Genomic DNA, 16,151 nt, shown 5'->3' on the forward strand with positions numbered 1-16,151 from the left:
TTCACAGCAAACTTGGAAGTGGCCTGCAAACTCTGAGGAGTCATCAAGAAATTACTTTTTTTTAAAAGTCTGTTTAGTTTTTTGATTTTAGCTGAATGTCCCCACAGGCAGTTTACTGAGCTATTCAAACCATATCTGCATAGATAAAGTGCACATTTGATTTGAGGTTTCTTTTAATAATGTCTTCCTCCTCTGTAAGGTTTTTTGTTTTGTTTTGTTTTTTAAGTTCCTGATGCAATTAAAAACACCAGTGACTGTGGTAGCTTTAGCTGCAGCTATGATGGAAACTGTATTTGTTGAAGTGGGACAATGTTCACCACTGGTGGTGGAAAAGTAGGTGTTACATTTTTTTAAAGAAATGGTCATGTTACTCCTATTTTCTTTCCTTCCCTTAGTTTAGGTGACTCAGCTTCCCTTATAACTCCTGCCATTTTCTGGTCATCTGAATCAATATTTTCCAGTGACATTCTTACTTGTATGCGACAGTCAAGAGATGCTCTTCTCACATACCAATCCCTTTGCCAGTCTTTCCTCCTCTCTCCTATATGTGCTAGTAGAAAACATAGTGCTAGATGGCAGATGCTGTTAGCACTTCCAGACTTTTAATATTAATACCTAACATTAGATACTGAATGTTACTAATGCTTATTAGTCTCACTCAAGGCCTGTTCTTGCTTCTATTTGAGTCAGCCTAGTCATGTCTTTAGTACCAAATCAGACCCTTAGGTTATGTCTATACTGCAATAAAAAAAACTTAAGGCACCAAGTCTCAGACCCGCGGCATGGTAGAGGCTGGCCTGGGTTAGCTGACTGCCGCTTGTGGGGCTGAGGCTACAGAGCTAAAAATAGCCATGTAGACATTTGAGCTCAGGCTGGAGCCCTGGCTCTAAGACCCTTCTCCCTCGCATGGTCTCAGAATGTCTACACTGCTATTTTTAGCCCCACAGTCTGCGCATCGCAAGCCACAGTCAGCTAACCCAGGCCAGCCGCTACCGTGCCACAGGTCTCTCCTGGCAGTCTAGACATACCCTTAGAGATATTTATCTCTACACAAAGTAACTGAACACTGCACTTTTTTTTTTTTTTTTTTTTGCTGGAGGGGAGGAGGATCAGCAGAACAGATTCCTTTCTGTCACTTACAGAAGAGGATCGACCTAATTGCTGCCCACCCTGTTTAGTGGTACATGGTTTCCATGATGGGGAGGAAGTCTGAATTCAGATTTCAGCTCATGTGGCTGGGTGGGTGGGTGGGGGAGGAATCTACTAGGTCTAGTACCTCAGGTGTCTGGGGATGCAAAGGAGCATACTGTTCACCTCTGGCCCCAGCTTTGTCTCTCTCTCCCCTGCTGCTGCAGAGTGGCACTGCCTTTTTGGGGGAACCTGAGGTCTTAAGAACCTCTGACCCTCATTTCACCCTGGTCCAAGGTCTATGAGGTATCAAGCCCCTGGCAGCATCCCCCCTGCCCCACAGTGCACTTCTGCCACCTCTTCCTTGCTCCTCCTCCAACAAGATAAATACCCTGCTCTAGCGACAATGAAGACCCTATTCTTAAGAGGGCTTAAGAACCAATTGTGTTGGTTAGGAAGATGAACAAATCACCTGATTTCTAGTAACCAGTAACTGACACAATTCACTGATTCAAATGTAATTATAAATCCAACACAGATTCAGATTACTCTGTCTGCTCTCTGCACTTCGAGCAATGAACTGCCACACTCTAATACAAAGCGTTCCATAAATAATTTACTGAAACTAATTTACCCTTTGAAATGAATTTAACACTTTTTGATTGAGGTTTGGATCATTTCAGATGGCTTTTTGCTAATTATTTCATAACTTTTACCTGCAAACTTTTGTCAGTTTCAGTAACCGTCACACAAAACAAATAATTGTCATGTTCAAAATGGATTTTAGGATCAATGTTTTAATTACATTTTGTAAATTCTTCAGTGTAAATCAGAGATCTTACCAATGAACTAACCTTGAGTGATTAGCTTCAGACTCAAGACCTTGTAAGGCTGGAATATCTATATAAAGCTCTTGCTGTTCTTTATGTAAAAACTTGCTGATTTATCAATTTCTGCATTTCTGCACAGCATGGAATATTTTGTTCTATTTTCAATTGTCTTGGTCAACTGACTACAAAGAGCACAAAATAGCAATACAAATCTGGAAAACATCTGCAAAAAGGATGCCTATATTTAAACTTTGTATTTCCAATTTGAAAAATGTGTCTTTTGATGGTTTGTGTGTTTTTCCCTTAAGAGTTATACAGCAGATATATACAATAGCTTCTAGAAGGTCGTATTCTAGGTCTCTGCTATAGGTATATATGAGCTTGATAGTGCAAGTTGCTGAACACTTCTGGGAGTCACTGAACTTCATGAGCTCCTGTTGAATTCAGTGGGAGTTAAGGTGCTGAGCACCTTGCAGGATCAGGCAGTGTGATGTATGTTACCAGGGAACGGAGAATAAAAAAACAATATGGACAGAGTTAAAAAAATTGGTTTTTTTTTCCATTTGCAACTCAGCTTGATGCTTTTTCCCATTTGTATTTCCATAAGACTTGGTTTGGTGAGGTTGTATATGTGTTCTTTCTGCAATTTCACTCTAATCGCAGAGGATAGCTGGGATAAATGGGGAGGGAACCACATAACATTTTAGATTGTTGACTGGAGCATGAGAGTGACATAATTTTTAAAAGGTGTTTACACGGTAAATATTTAAACCGACACTGTACCATAGGTGCTGACTCTGGGGCTGGAGCACCCACAGGGAAAAAAAAAAGTGGATGCTCAGCATCCACTGGCAGCCTCCCCAATCAGCTCCTCCCCCTCCCCCCAGTGCCTCCCTCCTGCCAGTGATCAGCTGTTCAGCAGCAAGCAGCAAAGGGGTAGGAATGGGGTAGGAAGAGGTGGAGCAGGGGCAGAGCGGGAGCAGGAAGAGGCGGGGCGGGTGGGGGTGGAATGGAGGAGGGGTCTGGGGCAGAACAGGGGTCGAGCACCCCCCAGCAACTCAGAAAGACAGCGTCTCTGCACTGTATTTTAGAAGGAACTTCAGTGTTTCTAATGTCAGAGTTACTTGAAAGAAAATAGAAATGTAATCACCTGTTTTATAACCTAAATAGCAAAGGACCAAATTCTCTCCCCTGCACAGAGAGCAAACAAACAGGTTTGGCACAGGGTGGAGAATCCTCCTAGAGAGCACCTAGCACAGCTGCTCCAAGCTCACTAATGCTGCCCTAAAACTGATGTTGCCTTTATTGTCAGCTGCACCATTCCCTTATGCTATGGAGTTGGCCAGTAGATCTGCATTATTATTGTTGCCTCTTTTTGACCCGAGTGTCTTATCAGAGTTTAGGGCCCTGAGGATGTTCCAGCTGGGGGTAGAAATTGACTATGGAGTCTGGAATTTTCATTTGATGCAATCTTGTTTGATTACAAGGAATATACAAACTCCTGCTTCTCCAACTGCAGGAGGAACCAAAACAAAAGGATAATTTCTTTGAAAATAGCCTCAAGCCTCTTTATACAACACCAGACGCAAAAACTCACTAGGGTCATACACTGGGCTTATACGCTGCTGCTTGGCTTTCTTGCTTTTTGCCTCTGTCTCTCTGCTATTCTCTGCACCCAGCTTGTCTTCTTTCTGTCTCTCTCACACACCGACGCACCCTTGGTCACAATACCCAGTGGAACACCTTCTGCACATGGTGCTAATTTCTGGGTAGACGATATGGGTGTGTGGGAGCATGCCTCCCAGCTCAGGTAGACAGGCACACACTAACTCTGTTTGAGCTAATGTGCTAAAAGTAGCAGTGTGAATGTGGTGGCATGGGCAGCAGCATGGGCTAACTGCCAGAGTATATTGTAGGGTTGCCAACTTTGTAATATTTAAAAACCGGGCACTCCAGCAGGAGTGCCAGAACCTCCCTTGCCCCTCGCACGCCCCGCCTCTCCCCCTGTCCCCCCATTGCTTGCTGCTTTGTCCTCTTCTCCATTCCCCTCTACCTGGGTTGGGAGGGACTCTCCTGCAGAGCCAGTACTGGAAGCTGTAATTGCCCGACACAGGTAGGAGGCAGCCCTGGCTGAGTAGGGGCTGGTGTGGGTGATGACCGGCACCTCCCCGCCTCCCTCACCTGCAGTAACTGGACTTCGGGTATCCAGTCAGATCTGACCGAACACTCAGCCCCCCCCCCCCTTTTCAACTGGATTTTCCGGTCGAAAACCAGACACCTTGCCACTCTAAGTACATGCCGCCCAACTTCTAAGAGCCATTGAGTGGCTGGCCTGTGCTGCCATCCATGCTGCATTGTCTACACTGCTATTTTTAGCATGTTAGCTCAAGCAGAACTATCATGTGTCTGTCTACCCAGGCTGGGAAGCAAATACTCACCTTAAGTGTTTCTTACAACTATCTTAAGTGAAGGGTGCATTCACATATCAGTTTTACTGAGGTTTTAACTCAACCCGCAACAACGTTTCACCCTGCTCACAATATTATTGATCTACCACCATGCCATGTATTAAACTGCCTCTCTATACTGGTGCAAAAAGAGTCATGGTACAGGGGTTATGGGGTACAAGCTCTCATGCATGAACTCCTTACCACCTGCCCCCATCTCCACTGTGAAACTGTAGCAGTTCCCTTAAAATATCCCCAGAGGAGAAAGCAGGATTTGTCCCTCAGGAAACATTTACTGGAAAATAATAATAATACAAAATCGCTGTTTTTGTATCTCCATAAATATAAATGGTACTTTTGTCTCTTAATGACTGTTTCCATTTTACTGCAACTTCCCACCAAGGAGTTATGCGCTAAACATAATCAGTGGATGATTGCATGAGGGAGGCTGAAGTCTTTATCAGCTGTTTTAAAGCATTCTGTATTGAAGCTTCTGTATAACAGAATTTGTGTTACCTAGGTTGTGCTCTTCTTAAAGAATATTCAAGCTATCAGACCATGGTGTTTAGGCCTCTGGGTAGGACTTTACTTGTTCATGTGTTTGTATATAGGGTTAGGGAATCACTTTTTAACCATTTAATGGATCAACACAAGCTTTTATATTCAGTCTACATACCACAGAATTCATCCACAAAAAGGTAGCCTTTACTAATGGACAATACATAGAAACTGGATGTATGTCTGACAAGTGGTTGGTAGGACTGTCTCATAATAGTCTTATTTTGATGCTTCTGATGTAGTAACTTCTGATACCCAAGGGATGTTGTTGACCTCCTTTGTTACAGAGTTTAAGGGGGCAAGGATATCACACATTGATTAAATACTATCAGTTGTTCCACGACTGTGGAATAGCCCAAAAGAGTCATCCCAAAAGTATGGATAGAGAGAGGTTCCCTGCATTACAGAAACAAAGTTCACTGATATAAATTAATAATCATTGGAAGAAAGAGAAGCCATCTGAGAAACTGTTTGAGAGGGAATTACAATTCCCCCATATACCAGCATAGTGCATTCCGCATTCCAAATTTCATGTAATATGCATAAAAATTTATAAACATATTTTGTACATTTTTATATATAAAATGTTTTATATGGCATCTTTTCACTCTGAAAGACAACAAACCCTTTCATATATAATGGGCTAAGTCATCCTCATCGCTGAATGGAGATACCCCAAAATTCACAAATCTAGACCAGCGCCACTGAGGCCTAGTCCACACTAGAAAAGTTTTGCTGGTATAGCTATACTGGCAAAACCCTCCAAGTGTAGCTGCAGTTATACCAGCAAAAAAAAAAAAAAAAAAGTGTTCTTGCCAGTATAGCCTATACTGGTTTAGCAAGCAAAATACATGAATGCTATGTTGTCTGGACTCTATGGTATCAGTCCCCAGCAATCAATAGGGGTAAATAAATTCAGCGCCAACTTCTATTAATTTACAATAAACAACCAATAGTAATGGAATTCCAGGGGGAACTCAGGCATGAGGATTTCCCTGGAAATCTTTGGACATTAATTGGCCCAGATGGCCAAGCCCCCTAAGTATTACTCTTTCTCAAAGCCCAAGGACTCCTTCCTCCCCCACCCAGGCAGGAGTGATGATAATGAGTGAGATATGAGAGAGAGAGATAGTACGCTGTAATGCAAATACCTCAGGTTTCAGGGCTGCACAAGGATGGACACTGCAAAACAGTAACCGTATGGCAAAGGGGAAATTCTGCCTAAGTACAGATGTAGAGTAATACTTTCAACAACACTGTAGTCCCACTTTCAACAATGATTTACAAATTTAGGAGCCAAAGTCTTATTGAAAGTCAATTTTGAAAATGAAATTTAGGGTCCTAGGTTACTTAATTGCTTTTGAAAATTGTACCTGCAGTGACAAATCAAAAGCTATCTAGTATTTGCTTAAAGTCCTTAAATACTTTAGCATAGAATGGATAGAAGTGAATATATTGTTTTCTGAAATTAGGAGGACAAATTGACTTACGTGTTTCTTTAATATGCCTTTTCTTTTGAGGAAACCATAAATTTTCATGAAGTTGAATCTAAATTCAGGTATTTTAGATCACTTGATTCAGAAACATCTGGGTTTCCCCTCCTCCCCCTGGTGGTGTAACAATCACAAGGTGCATGGCAAAACAGAGCTTCACTCAATAATTCACACTATGGCAAATCAAATGACTGTGAAAGTGAGTTCTGAGAAAAAAGAATGAGGAGTACTTGTGGCACCTTAGAGACGAACAAATTTATTTGGGCATAAGCTTTCATGGGCTAAAACCCACTTCATCGGATGCATGCAGTGGAAAATACAGTAGGAAGATATATATACACATAGAACATGCAAAAATGGGTGTTGCCATACCAACTATAACGAGACTAATGAATTAAGGTAGGCTATTATCAGCAGGAGAAAAAAAAACTTTTGTAGTGATAATCAGAATGGCCCATTTCAAACAGTTGACAAGAAGGTGTGAGTAACAGTAGGGGAAAAATTAGCATGGGGAAATAGTTTTTACTTTGTGTAATGACCCATCCACTCCCAGTCTTTATTCAAGCCTAATTTAATGGTGTCCAGTTTGCAAATTAATTCCAGTTCTGCAGTTTCTCACTGGAGTCTGTTTCTGAAGTTTTTTTGTTGGAGAATTGCGACTTTTAGGTCTGTAACTGAGGAGGAGGTTGAAGTGTTCTCCGACTGGTTTTTGAATGTTATAATTCTTGACGTCTGATTTGTGTCCATTTATTCTTTTGCATAGAGACTGTCCGGTTTGGCAACACCCATTTTTTCATGTTCTCTGTGTATATATATATTCCTACTGTATTTTCCACTGCATGCATCCGATGAAGTGGGTTTTAGCCCACGAAAGCTTATGCCCAAATAAATTTGTTAGTCTCTAAGGTGCCACAAGTACTCCTCCTTCTTTTTAGTGATACAGACTAACACAGCTACCACTCTGAAATCTGAGTTCTGAGATTTACATAAGAGAATTGCTCAGCAAAAGCCATCAATCACTATGACAGCCAGCAGTGCAATTGTCCAGCTAATGTGCGGAGGTGTTGTAAATGATCAGAATCCCTTTCATTTGCAGATAGGTGGTAACTCTTTCTTTTATTTGAGTAGTAAGCACATCAGAAGGGAAACCTGATTTTTCTTTAATCCCTTAAATGTCTTTTTCTAAGACCAGTACTTACATTTGCTGATATTTAGCACTGCAATTCTGGCCTGAAAATATGCACTGTATAAAAATGACCCAGACTGTTTTTCCTGACATAAAGAACAGGAGTACTTGTGGCACCTTAGAGACTTCAGGGCTAAACAGGGATTGGGAATGGCTGAGCCATTACAAACATTGAATCTATCTCCCCTTGTAAGTATTCTCACACTTGCTTCTTATCAAAGTGTCTGTACTTGGCTACCTTGATTATCACTTCAAAAGTTTTTTTTCTCTTACTTAATTGGCCTCTCAGAGTTGGTAAGACAACTCCCACCTGTTCATGCTCTCTGTATGTGTGTATATATATCTCCTCGATATGTTTCACTCAATATGCATCCGAAGAAGTGGGTTGTAGCCCACGAAAGCTTATGCTCTAATAAATTTGTTAGTCTCTAAGGTGCCACAAGTACTTCTGTTTCCTGACATAGAAACAGTATGTGAAATGCACTAATGGTATCTACCTACACTTGTTGTTAAATGTGTTTTTACAAAAAAGAGAGGAAAAATGGTATTGGGAAATACCAGTTTCTGTTCTAGTGTTACAGAAAATACAAAATATTTGTTACTTGAATAACAAATGGAAGAATTCCAAAATGTTGTGTTTATTAATAGTATTTCAAATCTGTTTGGAGTCAATAACTTTTAGTCTGCATTATAGAAATAACACACTAATCTTGAGAGCTTCTAAAATCATATCAGCTTTGTATATTGTCCGACATTAAATCTGGCGAGTCAATAGGGTAAAATGTCAGTGCAAACTGAAATGACTGCTACACAGTATGGTGACTTGCTCAAACATCAGACAGTGTACTAGGTTAGCAATTTTGCATAATAATGTGTACTTTGTAGTCTTAATCAGTAGTATCAGAAATGTTCACTGCAGGAGAAAGTCATCCCAGTATGGAGGCCTACTAAAGGCCCTATGCATTTTTTAAATATTTCTTAAATCTAAAGTGATTAAGGGGATGCATAGTCTTTTATGAGCCCCCTGCCCTGGGATAAATTTCACCCTGCTAGTAAAAGATGCACAGTTTAAAAATCATCTATATATTTTGCTCTTAAAAAAACTAAGAAAAAGTTGTTCCACTGAACTACTCATTTTTCTTCAATTAGCGGCATCTTCTTTGTAAAGTAATTAGGACCTTGGATATTAAATTTGGCCTGTATCATTAGCCATCATTGATGAATACTTCATAGAACAGCTCAGGAAGGAAATTCCAGGCTTGTATTTGTTCTCTTGATCCTGGGCTGGATCTTCATTTAACTCAGAGCAGTATATAGGAATAATCTGCATGTTTGACTGTGGCGGGATTTTGGGGGAGAGGCAGGGGATATGGGATTGCTGGCAAGAATGAGCAGGAGAAATTTGCTGAGTTTTTGTAATGCTAATGTGCACTAGTTTGGAGGTTCTTTCCATAGTACAACACATTTTGGCCCAGTATGTCTCTTCACAGATTCCTGTGCACATTGCATTAAGGCTTCTATTCAACAAAGCACTGAAATAAATTCTTACCTTTTAAAGTATATGCTTAAATTAAACATATTTAAGCAAGTGCTTAAAGTTAAGCAGATGCGTAAGTGCTTTGCTGAATTAGAGCCAAATTCTACCATATATTGCACTCATGGAACTGAATTTTTACCTTTTGACTTTACTGGAAATTCAGTGGAATCCATTGCTATATAATGTGTGGGTTTTTTTGTTTTTGTTTTTTAAAATACCGGTAATAAAATTCCTTTCTTTGAAATTCTAGTATTATCTGCTCTGATCATTCTTTGACCTGTATATAGACTCCAGATACACATTTCTCATTAATAGACTCATCACTGTATCCATGAGCTAACAAGGGCAGCAAAAATAAACACTTTTTTTTACTCAAGTTAAATGATCTCTCCAGGTTGTTAAGCATCTTTATGTCTTCAATAAATTGGATGTTTTCAGTTCTTAAGCATGTTGTTTTTCAACCTAATTAAAGGTACTAAGAACTGATGTTTACCAGACTTTATGAGAGCAGGAACATTTTATTGGATAATGTACTGGTACATTCAGTGAAACTTTGAAGCTAGTGGGTGAGATAACTACACTTCATGTAGGATAAATGTAAAAAGCAATTAAGCTACTTTATGGAATAAGATAGCTGAAACAATTGGAGTCACTACCCAAAAGGCAGGTCATGTGCAAGTCCACTCAGGAATCTGAGCTATCTAAGCAGAAGGGTTTCACTGGGGCTGAATGCAAACAAAGGAGCTGGGTACTGTTTGATGGAGCTGTGTGTGAGAGAGACAGAAGCAGCAGAAACTCCATGGAAGTGGACAGAAAGCTGTAGGAAGTCCCATCAGTTTCTCTCTACTAATGGAAACAATCTACAAGGTTCTGAATATTGGCTATCCGTTCAGGTCAAAAGGGATAACAGTATGTTAGGCAGAAAGGAGGATAAGACTGAGATGTCTATTTAATCACATTGAGATTTATTATTTTACATTTACCTAAGACTTTTGGGCTAAACTGTGCCATTTAGGCACAGATGTGAGTATGGAGCATGTCACTGTAAACCAATTCATTATTGTCTTTTTCAGTCTGCTGATGGACAGAATAAAACAGTGATACATGGTCATATTTTACCCTGTGAAATGGGCCATCCTGATTAGCACTACAAAAGTTTTTTTTCTCCTGCGGATAATAGCACACCTTAATTGGTCTCGTTATAGTTGGTATGGCAATACCCATTTTTTTCATGTTCTCTGTGTATATATATCTTCCTACTGTATTTTCCACTGCATGGATCCTATGAAGTGGGTTTAAGCCCACGAAAGCTTATGCCCAAATACATTTGTTAGTCTCTAAAGTGCCACAAGTACTCCTCGTTCTTTTTGCTGATACAGACTAACACGGCTACCACTCTGAAAATTTTTATAAATGGAACAGTAGTTCCATGCACAGAATAAAGATGGAATATGTTTCTAAGAAGAACCCCATTTATCTCAATTTAATTTTGAAGCCTATTTCTGGTAACCTGTGCCAGCATTACTAAAGGAAAATAACAAGTTTTAAATATGAAAATAGCTGAACCATATGTTGAATACTTTTTCTATCAGTTGCAAGACTGACCGAGCTTCTGACTAACCAAAGAACAGTGGTGTTTACACTGTCTTTAGTTGCAAAGCAAGAAACTGAGTGGCTTGTAGGAATTTATGGATTTTAAGTAAGCAAATATCTATGATTTAATAATACCTATTAAAATATAGAAAACTAGAGAACACTAGACAACAAAAATAAATATCCCCAAAGAAATTCCAGAAATAGCAGTCTGTTGGGTTCATACCAGTGCTCAACATGCCCTCCAGCATCCCAGAGAGAAGGGCATAAAAGGGGGGCAGTCTCCAGTTCCTTCACTCTAGTTCTTTTGCTAAGACAGAATGTCTATTGCTAAGGACTTGGCAGTCGTAGGGAAGGAGGGCAGGTTGTGGAATACATGTTCACGCACATCTGAAAGAACCACAGTTACTGTAGGAAAACTGCTGTTCTTTGAGTGATTGTCCACATGTATTCCGCTTCTGGTGACTCACTCACAAGCAGATTTGTATTCTGGAGGTGGTGCTCAGAGTCTATTGGGATTATGACTGCAGGACAGCTCTGCCAAACTGGTTTTTGGATCTGGAGACCTCCAGCAAGGAGGTAGATGCTCAGTCTACTGCAATGATGACTGCCGGACAGATCTGCCAAAGTGGGCATGGGATTTAGAGCCCTCAAGCAAGCAGTAGTGCTGGGAGAAGCTGTCAACTGAACTTCAGGTAGTTGCTCTACAAATCAATGAGATTGGGACACCCCACAGGGAATCAGCAGAGACTGCCTGAGCTCTGGTGGAATGGGTCTTAATCTGTTCATGTGTGTCTGTCTAAGTGGCCCATCATGAAGCATATTTTAACACAGTTTGAGATCCATTTTGACATCCTTTGGGTGAACATAGGTTGATCTTTCTTTATGTCAGCAAATGTAAGGAACAATCTAGGAGAGTTCTTAAATGGCTTTGTTCTGTGTATATAGTAAGAAACAGACCTGACAACATCCAACGGGTAGAGTTTAGCCTCTCTCCATTTGGCATGAAACTTGGGGAAGAAGACAGGTATGTTATCATCTAGTTAAGATAAAAGTCAGACACCATTTTAGGTAAAAACCTTGAGTAAGGTCTTAGTCACTGTGCCATTTTGGAATACTGTAGAAGGTGGTCCTGCCATGAAGGCCTCAATTTCTCCCATACTACTGGCTGAGGTTTTGTTCTCAGATTCATGAGGTCAGTGTAGCAAAAATGTCAGGGCCATGCTGGGCTATCATTTTCATTAGAGCTGTGTCTGGCTTGACCTTCAGGGGAATTTGGAGGGTGGGCATACATGAGCCCTATTGAGCCTGGGATCAGAAAGGCATCTGATAGGGAAGTGAAGGATGTGCTGGATGACTCTGTGGCAGAGGAATGGTATTTCCTTAATGCTGAATGGGCTCTGGAGCCTGGAGAGGACTGGCATGTTACTGGGGTACTGTGGGAGGTGGTCTGGTCTGATGAACAGTCTTCTCACTTTCCAGTGCCAACAAATCACATTCGGAGCTCTCCAAAAGGAAGAACTTAAGTTGCAATTCCCTAGATTTTTGGCTTCTTTATGAAAAGGAATGGCATATAAAGTATTTTCATGGTGTATGTGTTTTTTCCAGACACAAGACAAGTATTTTAGAATTCAGGTATTCCATTAATAGTTGATATACATGAATATTGACTTTAGAATATAAGATGGGACTTGAACTCATGTCCTTTGAAAAGACGGTGGTGTGAATGGTAAATAGTTTGAGAACCACTAACCTAATTAATACATCATGATTGACACTCACACATAAAGTTACATTTTAGGCCTGGTGACTTACAGATATAAATATTAAAGGTCTTTACATTAACTCCTGCTTTCTGAATTTAGGTGAACCGGGTGCACAAGAATGTCAGGAAAGAGGGATTTAAGCAAAAATGAATATTGTACCCAAAAGAAGAATAGAACTATGGTCTGTCAAAAACAAATTCATGTTTATGTAGCACACTAATAAAACAGATGACATTCAGAAATAAGTATGCAATATTAGTGTAGCATCAGTTTTGTGACTACTCAATAATAGCTAATAACAGCTAACCAGTAACCAGCATTCCTAGAGACCACATTATGTAATCTCCCTTCATTAAATATTTCCAGAAATTAAGTGCTGAAAGTATTTGTAATATTCCCAAAATATCCCCAGAATGAGAGTCTCTATGCAAAACCATATATCAATCATTCATATAAGTGATAATGTCATAGTAATAACTGTACAGAATTGGTTTAGACTTTTGCAAAAGAAGTGTGATCCACATTTTGTCAGATTTAATAATGTAGTAAACAAGATTCTTTATCTTAACACTTTCATGTTTTAATTTAGTACCCAATACTGATAAATAATTTAAAGTAACAATTTGCTTTGCACTAATCCCTGGGTATGAGTTTACAGTAAAAGTGCTGTCTGTTTAAAAATAACCAATAATCATAGAAAATATAAACAGCAATTCTAGAGTGATACAAAGTAGCAATATTTACATTGTTCTCTTTTTATTATTCATACTTCAAACAGGAAATTCTACAGCTCAACAGACGCTTGCAGTTTGTTCAGTTGCCAATGAAGGTCTCATGCACTACATCTTTTGAGGGGCCAGATCCCATTACCTAAAAGTCAATTTGGATTCACCATTGACTAACATGCAAGCAAGACTGGACACTTGATTATCAATACTTTGTATTAGAATAGAAAAAGAATATTTCAGTGTTTTCATGTGATTTTTTTTTTAAATTGACATTGCTACTACAAGTTCCTGCATGATAGGATCATGTACAGGTATATTAGCAGCTATGATTTACTACTGCAGTAAAGATGTTGTCCAATGAAAAATGACTTGCCCATAGATAGATGTCCTCTGAAGGTATTAATTTAGCATGTTATAATGAAGAGCTTGCTGATGATGATACACAGTAGTTTAAATAATAAAAATAGCATTTTTTAAAAAAGAAAATGTTTTATTACTTTAATTTGGGGGGGAGCACTTTCCAGTATTTGATTTACTTGACACACACACAAAACTTTTTCATGATTTAGAATTAAACCTGCATGTTGTCCTTGAAACAATACAAATGAGAGTACTGTATTGGTCCTCAGATCTATGTCTACCATCCTGATTGAAGAAAAAAAGTGCACCTACAAAACCATGTAAGTTGGATGGCAAAATATGTAGAATTATCACCAGCAAACACTGTTGCTACCTTAATGATTCTCAACTATTTCCATAATATGACACCATGTTCCCACAGAGGAAAAATAGTTTGAGACCTTCTTATCTAGCAAAAAATAAAGGTGGTGTGGGGGAGATGATTACAACTTTCCTACAAGTCCTGACCCTCAGTTTGAGAATCCATGGACTACATGATATCCATGTATTAACATAGAGGAATGGTCTGTTGTGTTACCATAGTTGCATGTATAAACCAAACAACGACTGGCCTGTCACAATGTAGATATGCCCTAAGTCAGAGGTTCTCAATTTTTTTCTCCTGGAGGGTCCCCACCCCCCACATACTATAAAAACTCCACAGCTCACTTCTGCCACAACAACTGTTTTTCTGCATTGTTAGGGGGTAGCAAGCAGGGCAACGGCCCGGGCCCCCTGCCACATGGGGCCCCGCAGATCTAAGTTGCTCAGGCTTCACTTTCAGCCCTGAGTGGCGGGGCTCAGGGTTCTGGGCTTCAGTCCCTTGCCGTGGGGCTTCAGCTTTCTGCCCTGGGCCCAAGCAAATCTAATGCTGGCCCTCGGGCCCAGGGCAGAAACCTTGGCAAACCCCCTGAAACCTGCTCGTGGTCCCCCAGGGGACCCCGGACCCCGGTTGAGAACCACTGCCCTAAGTTACCATATGTCAGTGCTAGACTGAAGATCTCACTGCGGGTGCCTGAGCCCCATGTAGCTCTGTAATGAATGTATATGATCAGTATAGCCTCTCACAGGGAAAGTTTTAATGTCTGACGTTTCAAATGCAGAATGTGACTGTTTCTGTGACTTAGACGAGATTTTTTTTTTTAAATTTAAATACCTTATGGAAAAATTTGATAGTCACATTGAGTTTAGTCTTGTAACTCTCATACACTTAGAGAAGTCAAATACATAGTGTACCAATATACAGCAATGTTTAATTGCCTCTCTCACTCAGCACAGTGTGCAATAATTCTTATCTGTTGTACACCAGGAGGAATCCAGAAGCACAATACAATTGCAGTGCACAATAAATGTCAGTGCTGTTTCTTTCTTTAGGCCACTAAAAGTTACTACTCTGCAACTTGTGTTTTCATCTTCAGTGGAGAGCTGCAATATAGCAGCATCAGTGTCTACTAGCAGGGGCGCTGGGCATTCATAAATCAGTGCAGCTCTGACTGCTAGAGAAGCAAAACGGGAGACCGACCCCATTGCCAATTTTCCTGGTCTAAGGGTGAGCACTTCAATCGGTCAAGTCAGCCTCCTTCACTGTTTGGAAGATACAAAGCAGCTTGACTGTCCCCTGAAGGAATCAAGATAGTTTCTCTCCTTTTTGGATGAGTGTCTGTCTCTCTATATATACACAGGCACTCAGACATTGGTTCTGTGTGTGTGTGAATGTTTTCTTGTTATACATGGGCTAAGACTCTCTGTGCTATTTGCTATTTACATAACTCGGTAAATAGTAACAGGTCCGACGTTTCTAGGAATTTCCCTGTAGAAAATGGAAGAAGAGGGATGGTCGTTAGCATATCCCTGCTTCCCACCCCCACCCCTCTTTTGTCTCCCTCTGCCGTGTTCGCAGAGCAGAGCTGAACCCCAGACTCACCTGTCGTCGTTCTGCCATCCTTGGTCTCCCAGCAGCAAATCCCGAAACCTGTACCTGGGAGGAAGAGGAGGCACCTCACTCTCCAGATCCACCATCCTACCCTGGCAGCCAAAGCCTCTCCCCCGCGGCTCAGATAGCAACAATCCGACAAGGAAGCAGGAAACCGAACGGGTTGCCCCAAGCCAGTGCCGGCGTTAAACACACAAAGGCAGAGAGCAGCCTCGAGTCCTGTGCTGGGAAGGGGACGCTCCACAGCATCTGAACCAGTCCCAGCCTCTCTTGCAGAACGGAGAACGAGGAGAACCGGGGTCGAAAGTTATTTTCTTGCAGCCGCCGCTGTTCGCAGCCTTTCTCTAGGAAGCAGGTGCGGCGGACAGGCAGGGACCAGGGCTGCGTTAGATACACACACAGCTCGCAGGCTCTGGGTTGACAACAAAGAGATGCCTGCCATACGCAGCCATGCAAATGATATTTGGAGCTGCCGCTGGCGGGCCAACCAATGCGATTAACTCTCATTAGCATAGCCCAGAGAAGGTGAGGGGAATCTATCATCGCCAACCAA

The 16,151-nt window shown here is 40.8% G+C and overlaps 1 protein-coding gene across 1 annotated transcript in view; it reads right to left on the reverse strand.

Moving 5' to 3' along the window:
* The window catches only part of LOC112117767 (potassium channel subfamily T member 2), a 287,927-nt gene extending 272,028 nt beyond the window's left edge, over positions 1-15,899 (reverse strand). The window contains exon 1 of the mRNA XM_026655747.2: positions 15,590-15,899. Within this exon, the coding sequence (XP_026511532.1) occupies positions 15,590-15,684 (95 nt within the window). The 5' untranslated portion in view covers positions 15,685-15,899. The remainder of the gene's footprint in view (positions 1-15,589) is intronic.
* Positions 15,900-16,151: the final 252 nt, after the last annotated feature.

The sequence above is a fragment of the Terrapene carolina genome, unplaced genomic scaffold, assembly GCF_002925995.2.
Source record: "Terrapene carolina triunguis isolate 2854851 unplaced genomic scaffold, T_m_triunguis-2.0 Scaffold211, whole genome shotgun sequence".
In the NCBI taxonomy this organism is placed as follows: domain Eukaryota; kingdom Metazoa; phylum Chordata; order Testudines; family Emydidae; genus Terrapene; species Terrapene triunguis.